Genomic DNA, 19,255 nt, shown 5'->3' with positions numbered 1-19,255 from the left:
CCCAGAGAGAAATCATGACACGTCAGAAACAAACACGTACTCTTATCTCATTCATGCTCGCCAGAAACTTATATTAATGTTTAAAATCAGCGGGAAAGTCCTAAAGGTATCAGCACTTCACATTCATTACAAACATGGTCGTAAAATCAAAGCCTGCTACCCAAAAAGAATATAATTTTATAAATTAAACATATTTTGGCTTTGGTCTCCTTAGAATTATAGACTCTTGAGATTCAAGTTGGACATATATGATGTTTCAGAATATCGATAGAGATAATGAATAGAAACTTCAAGTAATCCTGTGAGAATAAATACACCCACTAAATGCTGCAGGACTCTGTCTATATACAGTCTGCAAGCAGAAGTTGCAGCCACACACCATCATGTGGGGAAGAAGAAGAAGGAAGAAGAAGAAGGCACAGTGATGACTGAGGAACCCTGACTGAAGGAGGAGGAGGTTATCACAGGGTCTGCATCTTGGCAACAAGGCGATGTCTTTCACACACACCTGCACACACACTTTCACTCATGCATGAACGAACAAGGTATAAGACACGTCCAACAAACTAAATCTGCGCAGCCACTCATGCTGGCCCTCACTCACTGGGAGCTGGAAACAAAAAGAGGGGGAAACATGTTAGGGATGGCACAGACATTTCTATATGGATTATTTGACTTAGTGTTGGCATCGCAGCATCACTCACCTGGTGTCTCCTCTGTTTTGGGCTCTGAATCAGCTGGTGTGGCCTCTGCTTTTTCTGTTAAGATGGAAATGAGAGAAGGATTTGTACATGTGAAAAACAAACATAAAAGTTAATGTGGTGCACCCTGGAGGTGATTAAACTTGTACAAAATGATATGTAAAACACTAAACAGCATCTCTTTCCAGTCTGTCGAGTCGAGTCTGTGTTACTCTGATAACCCACAAAACACACTTTCACCAGGTATCATTTCTTTGGTAAGTAAAGATAAGTAAATAAGTCTCAACATATTACTGTAGGTCAATATCACAAATGTACAGCACACCATCCTCTATCCAGAGACCCCTGATGAAAGCGGTGTTGCAGCATGAATGAATTGCCACCTGTCAAATTTGTACTCCAACAAGTAGGGGGCAGCATATCACCAGAGTAACTGCTAACTTTTAGCTAGTTACAGGTCAGTTAGCTCTGGATGGACCAGGAGTTCAGAGCAAAGGGGGAGTGTTGGTGTTTACACTGCTAGCACAGGAGCTGTGGACAACCAAGAGGAGGTTTGCAGGCCTGGGTTAGAGGGACCCAGCAGTGAATGCAGGCCGAGGGGATGGCACCAGAATGAGCACCGAAACCAGACTATGGAACCAGACTCAACAGCTGAACACGACCAGACCTGGGCCAAACAGAGCCTCAGAGATCGACAGAAGCCAGTTTGATGACAGGGAATACAGTACAAGGTGATTTACAGCAGCTCTGACTCTGAGGTGTCTGGAGCCAAACCTGGCAAGAAAACCACCTTGTGTTGTTGGACTGCAGGCAGACTGGATGCTACAGTGACTCACCACCATATCTTGAGGTACAAAGTGGTATTAGGAGACAAGACAGGGGACAAGGCTAGCTGGTTAGCATGCTAACTTCAGTAGATATCCCTAGAACATAATAAATAATCTTTGACATAAATCCTCAGGCATGAAATCACATCAGTACACACGAGAAACACACATTTACGTCCAGTCATTGGATGTTTGTCATGACATGATTTCCACCAAACTGATCTCCACTCTGACCACTGACAGGTCCACAAGTGGATGAGCTGCCATGTCCGCTCTGCTGAAGTGACACTCAATCCTCTCTCTCCATTGGCTGTGAAACGGAGGCATCGTTCGTGGCCAGTGGAAGCACTATATGTGTTGGCATGCTCTGGTTTCTCTGTGGACTCAGATTGCACCTTAATGAGACCACAGTGACAACAGTGTGTTGGCAACACACACACACACACACACACGCTGGCCACCCAAACAGGGCTGTGGTCAAGCTCAAGCTGAGTGTGAGTCATGTTGGACACCAAAGAGGGTCAAGATCAAGTAAAGACAGAGGTCAGTGTGTGCTGACTATTTTTTGACTAAATTAATACATATCTGTATTTAAATTTTTGAAATCAATTTCAGATTAAAGATTAATTTTTAACCCAGTTAAATCATGGTCAAACTTTAAATGATGTTACACCAAACTTAAAATAAAGAAAAATAAAATTTGAGCCTCTCTTTGATTAATTTAATTCTGTGGCACCAGAACTTTAAACTCCTATTTAAACTGTGATCCCGTATTAACTTTAAACTTACACTTACGGAGGTTTAACTTAAAATGGCTGCCTTTTTTAGATGGATTGAGAAAAATGATCAAATTCAAAGTTAAGGGACAAACTCAAGCCACTGAATTGTAAGGTGCCTCTTTCTTCCTCTCTTTCACTCCAGTTGATTTGTTAAAGCTGTCTAGTGTCTACTGAATTTGATTTTAAAAAAAGTGTTATTGTATTAGATAAGCACCCCCCACCTTTAATCAGTATCAAACTGTGACTTCTTATATTCTCTCATATTGTATGTACTGCTTACTTTAGAGTCAATTCTGCTGCAGTAGATTATAGACAGTCAGTCTCTGACACAACAACACGGCACTCTGAGTTGGATGTAACTTCATAGTGGGGGTTATTTGCAAAAAACATCCCTAAAAATAAACTTTAGATGAATTTTGAACCTGGCAGTATTAATATGACTTTAGATTTATGGAGGTAAAGAAGGAATGACATCTACACAGGATGACTGGTAAATAAAAACTTCTCATTAAGTGTGAGAATTAAATGACTGAGGCAACAGAATCTCACAGCTTCCAGGTATATAGTTGAATGTGGTTAAATCACAACCACAGAAACATCTTCAGAGGCAATATGCAGGATTCTAAGTATGCAAACTACTGTATTTCTCTCACTGCATAAGTATACAGTCAATTGACTTTGCTGCCTCGTCCATATTTCTTTCCACATTACAGTGGTAGATGCTTTGCATTATTAGACACAGAGGAAAATGAAGAGCTGGACTTGTGAGCCCGATGACTGCTGGTCATTTGCATCATGAAGCAATAAGTGAAATGATAGCAGTAAATGTACAGCTGCACTGTGTCACGCAGCTGCTCTCCGTCATGCAGCTCTCTGTGGAGCACGACCATGTATAGATAATCATTTAAAGACCGGCAGAGACGTGATCACTGTGCAGACCTGCCGTCACTCTCTGAAGCGCTCTCTTGGACTTACAGCGGCGGTCGTTTCATTCACCAATTTGTAATTTACTGCAGCACATTCCTCTGTTACAGTGTTTTCTCCAGAGGCAACAAATGTCATGTGGTTAAAGGAACAGTTCACCCCAAAATCAAAAATACTAAATTTTCCTCTACCTGTAGCGCTATTTATCCATCTAGATTCTAGATTGTGTGAGCTGCTGAGGCTCGGAGACATCGGCTGTAGAGATGCCTGCCTTCTCTATGGAACTAGATGGCACTTAGCTTGTAAAAATACATTTGAGAAACTCTGGCAAACAACTCTACAGCCAATATCTGGAACACTAAGAACCAAGTGCTATTTAGTTCCATTATATTTGATAGGAAAAGTTGTATACCCTAGTGTACTAGTGATGTAATTTAAGAATACATAAGTTATTATAAGTTCACTTGTACTATTTGGGCAGAGTATATACAAAATGTACTTTTAAAAAGTGTACTTCAAAATACATATAATCAAGTTCAGTGTTATAAATAAATATACTAATTCTGTAATACTTGTGTAATACCTGCGGGAACACTGTAGTATTTTGGTGTACTTAGAAGAAGTATGCTTTCTTTTAAGTACATTATAAATTTTACATTAGTGTACCTTTAAAATGTATACTAAATTGCAAGTACTCATAGTGGCAAGTTAGATCACATTTGGAAAGTATTATTTTTAAGTTCGTAGCTATATTTGCAATATTTAAGTGCATTTTTATGTCACTTCCTTGTGTATTTAAATGTTAACAAAAAGTTATCTTCAGTATAAATTTATTTAAAGCTGTATTTAAGTGTGAAAAAGTATAATATATATATATATATATATATATATATATATATATATATATATATATATATATATATATCACACACACACAGCCATATTTTTTAAGTGTGCTAAGTATACATGAAGTTGTTCTATTTTAGCACATACAAGTATACTAAATACACTTCAAATTGTGCTTTTCTACAGTTTAATTACAACTAAAATATACACTTAAGTATGCTTAAATTGAACATACTTAGCACTTTTTTATTTACCAGAGAAGGCAGACACCTTTTAGGCAGATGCCTCCAAAACTTTGCAAATCAAACCAAAATGATCTAGGTAGATATATGGCACTATAAGTAAGAGGAAAAATTTCGAACCGTCCCTTTAACAATCATTTCAACCTCAATAGACAAAAGTTCCAGATCAACAGACCACACCCCATTTATTCATGTTCAAACAACTTCCTCAAGACCGCAGCTCAATAAAAAGACTTTTGTATGAGTCCAATTGAAATTATGGTTCATTGAATAATTATTACCAGATTAGGTAAACCCAACCCTCAGGGTACTTAAAGCATTGACGCAGATTCTTCAGTACCAACTAAATAATTAGATATGTGACTTATAAACACATTCCTGGGGCACCCCCCGTGAGTGAGTTCATTACAGGCCAAAGTCATGTCTGTATGTTGTTGGATACCAGCTGGTTACCGTATTGCAGAGGGACTGCGGAGGGTCTGGGGAAAGAGACGCATTAAGTGCCTGGGTGCTGTAGCCACCCGTGTTTACAGGGTCACTATGCAGGAGGTGGACCAATGCTCAGGTTACTGAGGGTTAATTGGAACAATTATACTTTCCTCCCCCCTCTAATAATTTCCCCTTCCCTCAGTGTGGCACATATTGTGACTGTTGTTCTCTATAGATTGTTTTGTGTCAACTTTTAATGACCTATTTTACATGGCGGCCCTGTGGATGCTTTGAAGGTTGCCTCTAAAACTTTTCCCATTTCCCATCATAGCAAACAGGAAGCTAAAGAGGCACACACACAAGCGGATAAATACGCACACAGGTATGCAGCTCCATCCTTATTGCTATAAAAATAATTTAACTTACAAAAAACAACAATTTCAAGTTGACTGAATTTGAAAAGACACGTTAAGGTAATTTTGTAATGATTCCAAACAAATAAACCTTTCTAGTCAAATAAATTTGATATTAATTCAGTTGCACATTTAATTGTAAACAATACAAACATGATCAAACTTAAAATGTATTAGTGACACACAGCAGGTTTTCATTATATAGATTTTCTTCAGACTATTAAAAAGAAGGGCATCAGGAGAGTTTTATCTCTCAAAAAAGCATGCTGGGAAGTCTGCTCATATGCTGATCAGTTTCTTTAGAAACTTCATTTAATGAGTTGATTGAACTCTATACAGTACATTCATTCAATTATTTCAAGTTAACTTTGCAAGATTTCAGGTTAAAAGAACTCACGGCTATAAGTTTTCTAAAAATAAATACTAGAAATTTTAAGTTTAATTAATTCAACGAACGAAACTTGTGTATTTATGTTAAGCTGTTGAAAAAATATTATTTGATTCCACTAAATTCCTGTACAGTTTTTTTCTACAGTGTATCAGCTTCATAACTTTAAAGTGTTTCGTCAGTATATGATAGATGGTACAAGACTAGTCACGACACAGTCATTGTGTCAGGAGATTAGGATGAAGGTGTAATTTGCATGGAAAATAAAATTCACCATGAAAATGAATACATGTTTAGAGCCTTGTAAGGACTCGGCTGCTTTAAACGGGTCATTTTGCAGAGACAGAGTGGGGTTGGTCAGATTATATTATAAACTGAATCCAAAGGTGAGTATGCTTGTCTGCTACTACGAGTCCTAAAATAAACGGGCCTTAATTTAAGCCTACCTTGCTCAGGAGGTGCAGCTTCAGGCTCTGAGGAGCTCGCTGCTGTCTCTGCGCCGCTGTCTGCTGCTGGAGCCTCTTCTGCAGGTGGATTGTCTGCTGGAGCAGACTGAGGCTCCCCCCCTGCAGGCGGAGCTGTGGCGGTGTTGTCTGCAGACGTTGCAGTTGCAGCAGGTTCTTCCGCGGGCTTAGCATCGCCGCCCTGAGGAGCTGTCTGGTCCGGAATAGTTTCGCTGTCCTCAGCTACTTTCCCATTCTCATTGGCTGCACCTTTAGGAAGACAAGTATTAACACAGCATGAGATACGATAAGATAATCGTTTATAAGTCCAGCATTGGGGAAATTTACATTGTTATAGTAGCAAAGGTGGATAGCATGAAAACAGAAGCAACAATAAAAACAGCAAGATGTATAAATAAGTAAATAAGATATAAACAAGGTATAAACACGATATGTACAAGATATAAACAAGACATAATGAATTTATAAGAATGATATAAACAAGAAACAGACTGCATAAAGTTAGAATGTAGATATTGTACAGTTTGGTGACCATTTTTACCCTGATAAATAAATGAATAAACAGCATTTTAAAATTTATTTATTTATTGATAGAAACAGCTGGGAGGCCAGATCATTCAACTTTGACCAGCCAACTTTGGCCCACAGGCCTCACTTTGGTCCAGCCATGTTCTTGGCAATTTGTTTGATGAGTTTACCAAAGACTCTTTTTCGTTTACATATGTGGCTGCACATCCTGCTATTGACAATAAAGTTGAATTGAAACCTATTAAGCCAATTATGTACCATATTGTTGCTGTTAATATTATTAAATCAAAAAGGCCATTTTTTCATGTAATAAAGAAGAGAAGAATGAGACACAAGAGAAGCATTAAATTCTTATCTTGCAGTAACAGCCTTCATAACATGTTGGGACACCAGGGTCAATGTAGTATTTGTTGTGCCTCTAATGATATAATTCCATCTGATCTGGCTAAAAACTTTCTTCACATCTATCTATTAGGTTATGTTAAAGTCTCACATCGACAACATCCGTGGTTCGAGTCTGACCGGTTCCTTCTCTCTCCCTCTTTCCCTGTCATCTCTTTCCAAACATGGTTCGATTGTTTTAGTTTACTTTGTGTTTGTGTTGCCTACGTGACAGCTACAGAGTTGACTTAACCCAGAGCCAGAGGATTAACAATTAACAAATATCATTATGGGTGCCATGCAACACTGAAAACTTGTTGTATGATTCAGCAGCAGTGGAAAAAGTACTCACATCTTCCACTTTAGTAAAACCAGCGATACCACTAAGTTGTCATTATACAGAATAGCACATTTCAGAATAATGCACATTTTATCATATCATTGAATTATAATTACTGGCGCAATAATCTGTCCAGTCCAGTTAGTAAAGATGGGGCTAATTTGACACTCAGTCTCTAATTGCTGGACCATAAAAAAAGCTACCACTTTCACCCAAACAAGAAAAGTGTGCGTCAACTTCTCTACGAAAAATTCAGACTCCATCAGCTGTTCCTTCTTGAAATAAGTATGATAATATAAAAATACAATAAATAATAAAACATAAGCTGCTGCTACTTGCTACGGATCATTAAGTAGGAAGTAAGAAATACTGACACATAACTGGAAGCACAAAGGGTTAATGATTGCGTGGATCGTTGTTAATAATTATTGACACATCCTCATACTGCACGGTACTCAGTTGTGTGAACAGGTTTTCATGTGTCATGTGATATTGTGTATCATGTATGTGGGCGATTTGCATTGCAGTATTTGCATGGATCAAAAAAGTCCTTCTATGTTTGTATAAATAGGATGTTTTCCCATCATTTTATGATTGATAATAATCATTATTTAAATGTTTATTGGTAAACATTAAGTCTGCTTCTTTCTGATGTAGTTATTGTTTTTCTTTTGATGATTGGTATGACTGTTTATATGTAGGCCTACTTATAACCAATAATTTATGTTAAAAAATACAAAGAAAAATAGATACAACTGAACCGAGGCTTCATTAATGTCATTTTTCTCCTTTTCTGGGAGTGACAAGTATCAACAGGTGACGGAAATGAGTCATATGCAAAAATGAGATAACATCCTGACGAATTTCCATCTGACCTCTAAGACGATCAGAAAAGGAACACCTTGTTGTTCAGTGTCATTCAGCTGAAACACATGGAGAGCTACAGAGGGGACGAGTCCATGACCGCTTCTTAAAAACGTGAAGCTGCCAACTTCACTGCCAGCGACTTACTTTATAACTTTATGTGACGCTTTTAATACCGTCATTTGTATCACTCACCTCATAGCCATGAGGGTGAAAACTTAAATGAACAGTTGAACTGAATAGTTTCTGTTGAATGACCCAGGAAGATATAATGAGACCCGAGGCCTCGTCATAGCAGGAAACTCTTTTTACTTTTCACTTGACATAAGCTTAAACACACTATAGAAGAGTCAGCATCAATATCTCAGCTCACTATGTCATTATGAAGTCTGTGCATTACAGCATACTCACCTATGTGAGTGTGCTTGCATGTATGTCCATGTTTTCATTGCACGTATGGGCCTGTAATATTCAAATTCAAATTCAAACTCAAAAAGCCAAAGCACACAATAAATAAAAAAAAAAATCAAACACATATCTCTTTAACCCCATAAATGGCTTCTGAATCCTTGGGGGGGAACTGTTTTTCTATTAGAAAGAAAGTACGTAGTTCTGATACATTCAACTGCAGAAAGAAAGTCTTTGGTCTTCAGATTATCTTTATTAACTGGGTCATAATTTTTGGAAAGAGACACTGATTTTGAATTTTTTAAATGTTTTTTTAGTGCCCCTAGCACCACAAGCTGGATGCCATTTAGTCACATTATACTTTATATTATAACACATTTAGATGGATAAACAGAACTACAGTTCAGAGGAAAATATATAAATTTTTTTGATCTTGGGGTGAACTTTCCCTTTAAGGAATGCAGAGAGAGAATAAGAGCAAGGGACACTTGCTCAGAGGAGGTCCCGTTTAGTCAATCTTTTACCAGTTTTCACCAACTTATTCTTTGAGTTCTGTCAAGTAATACTTAAGCTGCAGACCTGCAAACAAAGTCACATTCATTGTAATTGTACCTAACACAGATTTGGTGAAAATAAACACTTAGCGGCCTCTGAAGGTAAATTACACTTGTCCTGCACATATTTACAAGTTCCTGCTCCTCCTTAATGCTGCTAAATGCAAACACAGGATCCAGTGTTGGAGTTTTACCCTGAAACGTGTGCTAGTTTGCACCTCAGCCGGGCCATCTCTCTGACCCACTACAACAAAGGAGTGTCCAAGGCGGCTTCTCCATTTCCTATTGAAACCGTAGACTGTCACCAAACCTGCTTTCATGCCGCTGTCTCCCTCGGGGAGGACAGAGCCAGGAACCGCTGTTAAATAATCACAATAAACTTTCCTGTCCCGTCACCGTGAAGCACTAAAGACAGTAGATACTGTACCCACAGTGACACACTGAGGATCATTTGCATGTAGACTGGGTGCTCCTTATCAGAGCAGCATCCACTACTGTAGAATTAAAGGATGATGCAACTCTATTTGGAGATGACAGCAAAGTGCTACACCACTTCCACCAACAAACATGGCTATTTATAGTGTCTACTAAAAATAAAACAACCATTACAAATTAGTTACAAAATAATACGTTTGATTTCAGTAATCATTTATAGATGTAATATGAGTACTATCATTATAAAAAACTGACATGTCAGATATATCATATCCATCAACATAAATACTCTTTAAAAAACACACATCTTTTATAATCTCTTTTCCTGTATATGTTATCTACTCTACTGTAATAATCTATCTAACTTCACTTTTTACTTAACTTATGTCAATTCTATTGTTATTCTATTTGGCACTGTTGTTTTGCATTTACTTTTTATACACTTTATATTTTATATTTCACCTTATGTTTTACATTTCACATTTAAGTTTTTTTCTATGTTACTGTAATTTTGGAGTAATCTCTGGAACAAGGATGTCTTCCATCTCTTATTGTGTTATTAATATTATATGTTTTATATACTTTTGTATTATATGTTTTATATACTGATTGTTTTCTTGGATTCTGTTTTTCATTTGATGTTGTGAGGCAGTTTGTAACTACGTTTTGAAAGGTGCTATACAAATAAAAATGTATTATCAAAGTAAAGACGGAGACAGCGAGGCCTGGTCAGTGCCTTTCTGCTTCAAAGTTTAGAGAGAAATTTCTCACTGTGATGAAGGAGCTGAAGAAACAGACCTAAACTTTCTAACTCAATGTCAAAACTGCATAAATATAAGAAGAAATTCTTTCCCAGATTTGGGGAAAAAAAATTACCCCAAATTCCAAAATTTAACAGAATGAGAGACACTGCACTTCCTCCTGGGGGAAAAGAAAGACTGTGCAGTGTTGGCTGCCAGATATCTAGAAATTTATAAATATACATTGTGCTTTATTCAACATATCACCATCATCTGTTTGTTAGTTTGCTTGTTTGCTTTTCTATACTGTCATTAGACTGATGGGTATCCCCAATACTAACATTTCTTTATTCGTTCTCCCATCCTATTGTTTGAATAAGTATATAAATGTTAAAAAAGTTAAAAAGGAGACCCTTGCTTCCAAAGTATTGTTCACAGTAAATCTTGACAGCATGATTTTCAGTCACTAATAAATGTAATAGTCTGTGTTTTGGCCACTTAAATAATGGATGCTACCGAGCTGCACATACTGTACTGTGTGTAATCTGTATTTTCTATCTAATGAACATAAAGTTACATAACATTACGTATTGTAAGTGTAAAGTTTTGTGCATCATCACCTGTTGTGCTGGCTCCGTTGCTCTCCTCGGGCTTAGCACTGGGTCGAGTCGTATCTACCGCTGAAGTTTGGGAACTGGTGGAGCATCCCATCCTGTCCTGTGCACATAGAGGACTGGATGGTGAACTTCAGAGTTAGGAAGTGAAGAGAGGCTGACTGATGACGTCGTGCATAGATATCTGTCTGTAAATGGTGAGGACTCAAAACTGCGGTCAGAGGATCCCCTGCAGGAGAAACAAAACGACTCGTCAAATTCCTTTAGTCCTGTGCGTAATTGCGCATCGTGGCTCGTCCCCCTCAAAACGCGTTCAGCTGTTCGTGTTGTGGTGAAGAAGTCTCCAAACAGCCGGGCACGCAGGTGAAATGTGGGCTTTTGTTGTGTACTGTAACTTAGGCTGTTTCCAGGAGGCTGGCGCAGGGACAAAAATACATTATTCAGTCTGTGTGCAGCGGCCACCTCTTGGGGCGGGGATAGTGAACCAGCAGCATCCAAAGGAACAACATCTAGGCCTACTGTCAATGTATCTATGAACAAACATCTTAATCAGGAGTTTAATGTACTGAAGTGTTTCATTTGTTTTTTATTTTTGATGGAAAATGTGAAAGCAGCATTTTGATGTTGTAGTTGCTTTAGATTGAACTACCTTTAAAAAACCCATGAGTTTTCTAATCCAGGGGCTCACAAATGTTTTCATGTCAAGGACCAACAATAGATGCAGTCTGAGAGCTTCTTGTCTTAAGGAATCCCCTATACAGTTTTAGTTTTGAAGATGATAAGGTAATAAATCTTTAAATTAATTCAGGAAAATTCCTGTAACTTATTATTACAGACAATGTAATGATACAGTCATTTAGTCAAGTTAAATAAGCTGCATATTTGGTGTAATTTATAGCTGTTTGTGTGTGTCTGTACATGTGTGGGTTTGTGTTTTTTTTTTCTTGTTTGTTTGTTTTTTGTAGCATTTTTTTTTTTTTAGCAATTTTAGCATTTACAAAATACTCAAAAGTTATTAATCCTATAAGGCTGTATGCATCATATGGTGAGACCTCTACAACATCAGTATGATCTGGGCTATACTTTACTAAAAAAGCTGATGTATCCATTCTGAGACATGTCTTCTGTCCTCTAGTGGATTATCAGACCACTGCATGAAGCAGCCAGTCTGTGAGTGCAAAAGACAACATTTTGCTAATTGTCTCCAGGCCACTTACTGTTAAAGCACTACATTTAATATATTCAAGTGTATCTAAATCGATTATTTTATCTTTATTTTAATAATTTGTTATTTGGTCATTACTGTGCATATTCTATTTTACATCCTACATGTATTCCTACATCACACAGCATTTCAGAGAATGATAGAAAAAGCAAATATTTAATCATGGGAGGAACCTACACAGCACTGTCGTGTAATTATAATAATCACATGAGGTGGAGCAAACAGAGGTACAGAAGAACACAAGATGCGCAAGATAAATTAAAACTCGTGACTGTTCTCCACTTGTTACTCTGCAAATACACAGTAATTTTAAGAGTGCTGGCTGCACCATAGTGTCCACTGTTCTCACACTGTACTCTGTCATCACAAAGGTAGCGAGTTTTATGCTGCTCTTAAAACAATCTTTATTGATGAACGAGGAGTATACACTGAGCAGTATAAAAAACAAACATAACACAACTGTCAGAGGTAAATTATAATTCACTACATGATAAGAATATGTATTCTATTATAAGTCTATGGATGTGAGCGATGAGAGAAAGTCTCGAGCACTCAGCGCTCCAACAGTCTGCGCAGTAGACGTTTGCGCAGGCCCACCGACAGATAGCACCGCGGTGCACCATGGGACTTCCTTTCTCTCCGAGGCCATATTGGAGTTAACTCACAGTAAGAAGAGCTCCGCGTTTTCTCATTAAAAATAACCGGAATTTGTTCATTTTACCATTTCGTTTTTATCCAGACGTTAACGACAGTCTTCTCCTCCTTCTCTCTCGCCTTCAGGTTGGCCGGTCCGGACTAAACCGTCAAAATGGTGGCCGCAAAGAAAACGGTGAGTGTCGGAGACTCGGGCCGGACGGCACGCTGCTGCTGCTGGATCAGTCCGCCGCTTCACGTGGAGACGTGTTTCTGTCAGGGCCTGCTAACGTTAGCTAGCACTGTTGCTCAGCGTACAAACTTGTACCTAACATTTAAAGTTTGGCGTTGAATTATTGCGGCTGTAGATATTTAAATCTTTCGACTGTCGTCCATCCATCTGTTTGTCGTCGGTTAACGAGTGTAATTGGAGCACTGTATAATACGGGCGGTGTAGCTAATGCTAACTTGCTAAATCTAACGGCAACAACATGTTAGAAAAGTGGCAGCTATTTGTACCAGTGTACGTTAACTATATATTGTATGTATATTATCCCTATATTAAAAAATATCAGTCATACTGTTAACCCGGGTTGACAAATAAACTTGGATGGGTAGATGGAGAAGTTGTGCATGTTAGCTATGTAGCTTCTGTACTGTTACTAACTTGAGGTATGTACATCTGTGTGTGTTCAGAAAAAGTCCATGGAGTCCATCAACTCCCGTCTCCAACTGGTGATGAAGAGTGGAAAATATGTCCTGGGCTACAAACAGTCCCAGAAGATGATCCGTCAGGGAAAGGCCAAGCTGGTTATCCTGGCCAACAACTGCCCAGCTCTCAGGTATATGAAGATAATCAATATGCGTGCATGTTCTGTGAAAGGACGGATATTTCAAATGTTAGTTGTGGTTGTAAGCAAGTATTTACACTTGGGGTTATGTGAACTGTGCATAGCTAACAACAATCTTGTGTACCAATGAGCATGTACCAAGAGTACTGTACTCTGTACAAACACTGGCACTAGGGCTGTATGGCAGCATAAATCAGGTATTGTACTTCATTCAAAATCTGCAACTCCAATTTAGTTGTAAATGCATTGTTCACATTTATAATCTGTGCAGCTTAACACAGCTGGTACATCTTCCATCATGACTTAAATGTTTGAAAGATACAAACAGAAAAATGAATAACATGTATGTGAAAGAGACAGCACATTAATGAACATCAGTGTATAGTGCATGATGTAAATTTGCCGTAGTTAGCAAAATGCAAATTTACATTTGTAGTCCTGTGACAGGTAAGAGAAAAAACAAAAGGAAAACCCAAAACAAATGACTAGTACACTAAATACAATAAACATTAAACATCACGTCAAGTCTGGACAGCAAACAAAAGACATCCCACAGGATCTACACCAGTGGTGCCCAACCCTGGTCCTCAGGGACCCCTGTCCTGCATGTTTTAGATGTTTCCCTGCTCCAACACACCTGATTCAAATGATCAGGCTGTTGTCAGGCTTCTGATCATTTGAATCAGGTGGGCACCACTGATCTACACTGTAGAAACAGTCTATACACATACCCAGTAGCCCATCTGGCCTGAAATAATAAATACAATAATCCAAGTTTCTTTACAGTCACTTCCTTGACACTCTTGGTTGGCAACTTCTAAACATCTTTCTGGGCTTTTTTTTTAATGGACCAGTGTGTAAGATTCACTGGGAACCATTGACAGAACATGGCAGATGTGGAATATAATTTTCATCAGTGTATAATCGCCTGAAAATAAGAATCATTGTTCTCATTACTTGCAGAATGAGTCTTTTCATATCTACAGAGAGCAGTTCAAACCAAACACTGGCTCTAGACACAGCCTTTAGCATTTTTCCATGAGTCTCTTGGCCACCATAGGTTCTCTAACATGCATGCACAGAGATACCACAAAATCCTAAACACTGGTCCTTTAATTTTTCAAATTGACTCTATTTGTATCTGCTGCTTTAACTCAAATTTTTCTGTTGTCTCTGCCTTGTCCAGGAAATCTGAGATTGAGTACTATGCCATGCTGGCCAAGACTGGTGTCCACCACTACAGTGGAAACAACATTGAGCTCGGCACAGCCTGCGGCAAATACTACAGGGTGTGCACACTGGCAATTATTGACCCTGGTGAGTACCTACCTTTGCATTGGACACCCATCTACTGTATGGTGCGAGTTTTTTCTCTGCCGGTAAACATTCAGCTTGGTCTTTGGATAATTCATGATGGAGTGGACCCACACTAAAATATTTAATGGACTAATGGGATGTTTCTGGCACATGCTCGTGCCAGGCTCTGTCTGGTAGCAAAACTGATGCAGGGATATTAGCCTCAGGGGACTGGTTCCAGTGAGCCAGGTTGACAGAACCACCAACAAAGTTTTCAGACTCAACAACACATTTCATTGGTTTACAATAGAATATGCATTTCCATCCAATAAACCCATTCATTTGGATGTATATTAGTACTATTAATCTAGTACTAACAGGCATTTAACACATACAATTTAGATGCATGAAAAAACATGAAAAAAATTGTTTTGTTAATGTAATATTTTAGCTGGGGATGCACTAATGTATCAGCTGATACTCACTTTGTTGACTGCAGCGATTTCATCAGCAAATAAGCCGACATTCCCTGATGGCAGTGGCCGATAGTTATGTCACATCAATTTTGCTTTCACTAAATGTTGTTTTGGACTTGGGACAACAGCAGCTAGAATACCCTTCAGCTGTTTCAGTGAAAAGCCACAGACTGCACACTCTGGTATGACATAAGAGTGCAGCAGGTGCTGGATTTTTTTTTATATATTTAATAAAGATTTGTGTCCCTGGCACAAAGGGCAGAATGAATAACAAACTACCACAAAAACAGACATTGTTATTTTAACAATATTGTCCCAATGTCACAATGTGTTTATCCCTAGTTGTAGCTTTTAATGTGGTCCTGTTTCATGCTTTTTTTTCTTCTGTTCAACAAGCTGTAACTAGTAGCCAGATCTGTTATACCTTAATTTTAATTAAAATATTTGGGATGACTCCCCAATTGAGGTTTATCAGAACTCTAGGATAATGTATATTTCCTGCCACTGGGTTTCCTCTGTGCGAATTTAAGCGCCTGTTGGACCTGCTCAAAGTGGTCTAGTTCAGGACTAGTGGTTCGCTAGATGAAAGCCGTTTGGGGCCCGTAGTTGAGCTGCCAGTACCGACTGGCATGTTCTTGAAGGCTCTGTCGGTGACATTTACCCTCGTAGTGTCAACTATGTGTATGTATTTGCAATATGTATTAAAAACTGAATGCATGTTGTTTAATTGGATGTTTGTACTGTAAATGTGGCAATTTTTATTTTTCAACTCAACTGTGACTTTTTTTTCTTCCTCAGGCGATTCTGACATCATCAGGAGCATGCCAGACCAGCAGCAGCCAGCACAGTAGAGCTGTTCCCCCACCCCGTTGTTATAAATAAAATCGGTGTCAACAATACATGCTGTTGTCCTCTTTTCTAATTAATACATTAATACAACCTGCCTCTCCGAACACGGTGTTATTCCTGCAGGTTTCCACCAGAGGGCACCAGTGTCCTCCTTGGTGTTCCCAGATGAGGTTTCCCCCATTAACATTTTCATGGTGTGTGTGAGAGGGATTTCCTGCTGTCTCTGTGGAGCTGTTTACAATATGAGGCTGTCGGCCCGGAAATAATTCTGGAAAAGCACAGTTGATCTTTCTTCAGAGACTTGTGTAACAAAGCATGACAACATCTGTTTCTGTGTAAATGGCAAACTTGAACTGAGAAGATAAAATTACGTAATTGCTGATCTTTGAGAATTTATTTCTCACTTACATAAACCTTGGGGATGACCGTCTGCTGTATTAGCCGTAGCCTGTTGACTGTAATCGAGTAAGGACGCTCTCCTTTCAGGGGTATTAAAGGCTTTACACAGTGATGGAAGACTCTGTCACACATTCTGTTCATGTCCTCCGACTGGTGTGAGGGTGGGTGATCTGCCCAACACCAAGCAGCCAGGAATAGTGGCTTGCTGCTAAATTTTTAAGAATAAGGATAACTAAAAAGTTTAGTTGATATTTGGAGCCTTCAAGCAGACTGATGACCCAAGTTGTGTACTTCTTTCAAATGCTTGTGTACTTGCTCTGCAGTTCAGTTAAACTGTATAATGTCATATTTCTAATCTCATAATAGTGCAGATAAAAGGAACTGCTATTGGGAAAACAGCAGAAAGCTCATATTGACAGTTTCTGTTGGATTTATATAAAGTAAAATTCCCCAGAAATCAATATTGGCCTTCTAAGCAACAGCTGCCACTTTTGCAATAGATCAGAGATAAGACTACCAAGCAAACATTCTTGGCTACCAGGCTTTCTGCAGGTTCTTAAAAAGTATAAGGTCCAAACATCTTAAATCTTAAACACAATTTTGACAGGTCTTAAAAACTGAATTATGAAGTTAGCATTATTTTCATTAAGCTGCATTAACTTCAGTCTTGCGTTTGTGAAAATTTGTATTGCTCATGCTGTAAGAACTACAAAACAACACCAACATTGACCCAGTGACCACTAATGTAAACTGTGCTTGTACTTTTTTGCCAGTATAGATATAAAATATGTCTTAAATTGAATTCATAATAGTCTTAAAAAGTATTAAATGCAACTTGTTGAAACTTGCAGAAATCCTGACCCTACTTTAGGAAGTCTTCCATCCCTGTAGCTTGGATGTTTCAAATATCTAATGTTAGAGTCCCTGCTGCACATACGACTCATCAGTATGGGTCTAACATTTGTTGGCTATGATAGGCATTTTGAAGCTCCTACATATATATATATATATAAATATAACACCAGCCTGCCGAAGGGCATTTTGGTAGCATAGGTGGATAAAGTCGATTAAGCCTTTCATCCGTAACTGCTGATGGACATCAAAGTGAGCCTGGCTGAGCCAGGTCTTTTTGTGGCCCCAAGCAGCAGCCATCAGTACAGTGATACTGAAAAGAAAAAAGTACCCAACCAGTATACATGTTTTTAAATATTGGGACATTTTGTTTTATTTCCACAAAATAATCAAATAGTAGTTAATCACTTCTGGGGCTTTTGACCATATTAAGCTCAATTTCTAAGACAATATGGACCATAACAATGTAAAGTTAGAACACTTACAGTTACACAACAACTGAGCAAAAGCCATCTGCTCATTAGGACCATGTTTATCTAAAATACAGAGAGCCTCTGTTACAATCTGGGGTGGCTGGTGTGAAGTATAAAGGTCCAGTGTGTACAATTTAGTGGGATCTATTGGCAGAATATATCAGAAATGCAATATAATGTTTACATTAGTATATAATCACCTGCAAATAGGGATGGTTTGCCAGAACAGACAAGCCAGACACAGGCTCTGGATATTGCCTTTTGTGGTAGATGCCCCTAAATCCTACACACTGGTTCTTTAAAGATGTGGGTGTTTATCATGCAGGGAGGGTCTACTGAAAAACATTTTCCATCTGTAGTTCATGTTACATTAAAGGTTACTTTATGGCAAATGTAGGATTCAGTGATTCTGTAGCTTTACCCAGACCAAGGATTTTTAGGATAATTTCAACCATCCTCTTTAATTTGACTCTTGCATGTAGGCCCACTAAATTGCTTGAGTGACTTTGCAACCAGACGAAGAAATTTGTGTCAAAATGTCAACCTTGTCTTTTAGTATTTTCTCTCTATAGAAATGAGTGAAACCAGAACACAGAGAAGTCAGGCTCAAACTGTTGAAACTTCCTCTTTCAAGTGACAGTGATAAACCCCCACAAATACACTTAATTTTGCCTTACTTTACAATATAAAATGGTATGAACATTGCCTCATAAACATCTGATTAAGACCTTATTTCTAAAGTTTTTAATTAATCTGGAGATACATCAAATGTTGTCAATTCAATAATATAAATGTTTGCAGTAAATGCAATGATCAGAAGGAAAGCAGTGAATACCTGGAACCTGAATACCAACAGCAGGCAGATGCCATCTGCAGCTACTGAAAGGTAACAATCATGAACTGGCAGAATACAATATCCTGTAATTTAATCCCATAGATGTCAAGATCAAACGTTGCTGTTTTTGAAACTCTGGCCTTATAGGCAGGCCGCCGCATCCACCCAGAGACAGAGATATAAGCCGCCCATCATCCATCGAGTGGTTTGGCCCAGTTTTTTCACTCACTGCTTGCCTAAGCCGTTTTCTTGATTCCCAATTAAATCAAATGTAATCATCCCAGATGATCTGTGTCACGTGCAGCAGATGCCCCGCACAGAACGAGGATAATATATAAAGAGGCTGCTGAGTAAGATTGAAAGATTCTGTACCATAAATAGAATTTAAAGCCTGTTAGGGGCCATACAGCATTCGCCAGCACTCCATATATTTGGGCTACTGCTCTGTTTTTTTTCTATACTCTTTTTGTCTCAAATGAAACAGTTTGC

General features: G+C 38.4%; 2 protein-coding genes across 2 annotated transcripts; one reads left to right on the top strand and one right to left on the bottom strand.

Moving 5' to 3' along the window:
• Positions 1 to 559: 559 nt before the first annotated feature.
• Positions 560 to 11,031, bottom strand: LOC146313071 (uncharacterized). Its single transcript, XM_084739184.1, has 4 exons — positions 10,884 to 11,031; positions 5,996 to 6,262; positions 705 to 758; positions 560 to 610 (listed from the first exon to the last, which is right to left on the bottom strand). Exons 1-4 carry the CDS (start codon positions 10,972 to 10,974, stop codon positions 597 to 599), a joined length of 426 nt encoding a protein of 141 aa, XP_084595310.1. The 5' UTR covers positions 10,975 to 11,031; the 3' UTR covers positions 560 to 596.
• A 1,628-nt stretch (positions 11,032 to 12,659) lies between these two features.
• On the top strand, positions 12,660 to 16,257 carry rpl30 (ribosomal protein L30). Its single transcript, XM_084739376.1, has 5 exons — positions 12,660 to 12,768; positions 12,883 to 12,931; positions 13,432 to 13,577; positions 14,773 to 14,903; positions 16,157 to 16,257. The coding sequence occupies exons 2-5, from the start codon at positions 12,911 to 12,913 to the stop codon at positions 16,207 to 16,209; spliced, it is 351 nt and encodes a 116-aa protein (XP_084595502.1). The 5' UTR covers positions 12,660 to 12,768; positions 12,883 to 12,910; the 3' UTR covers positions 16,210 to 16,257.
• Positions 16,258 to 19,255: the final 2,998 nt, after the last annotated feature.

The sequence above is a fragment of the Lutjanus erythropterus genome, chromosome 16 (genome assembly GCF_056507025.1).
Source record: "Lutjanus erythropterus isolate fLutEry1 chromosome 16, fLutEry1.hap2, whole genome shotgun sequence".
NCBI lineage: Eukaryota > Metazoa > Chordata > Actinopteri > Lutjaniformes > Lutjanidae > Lutjanus > Lutjanus erythropterus.
This window is presented reverse-complemented; position numbering and strand designations above follow the sequence as displayed.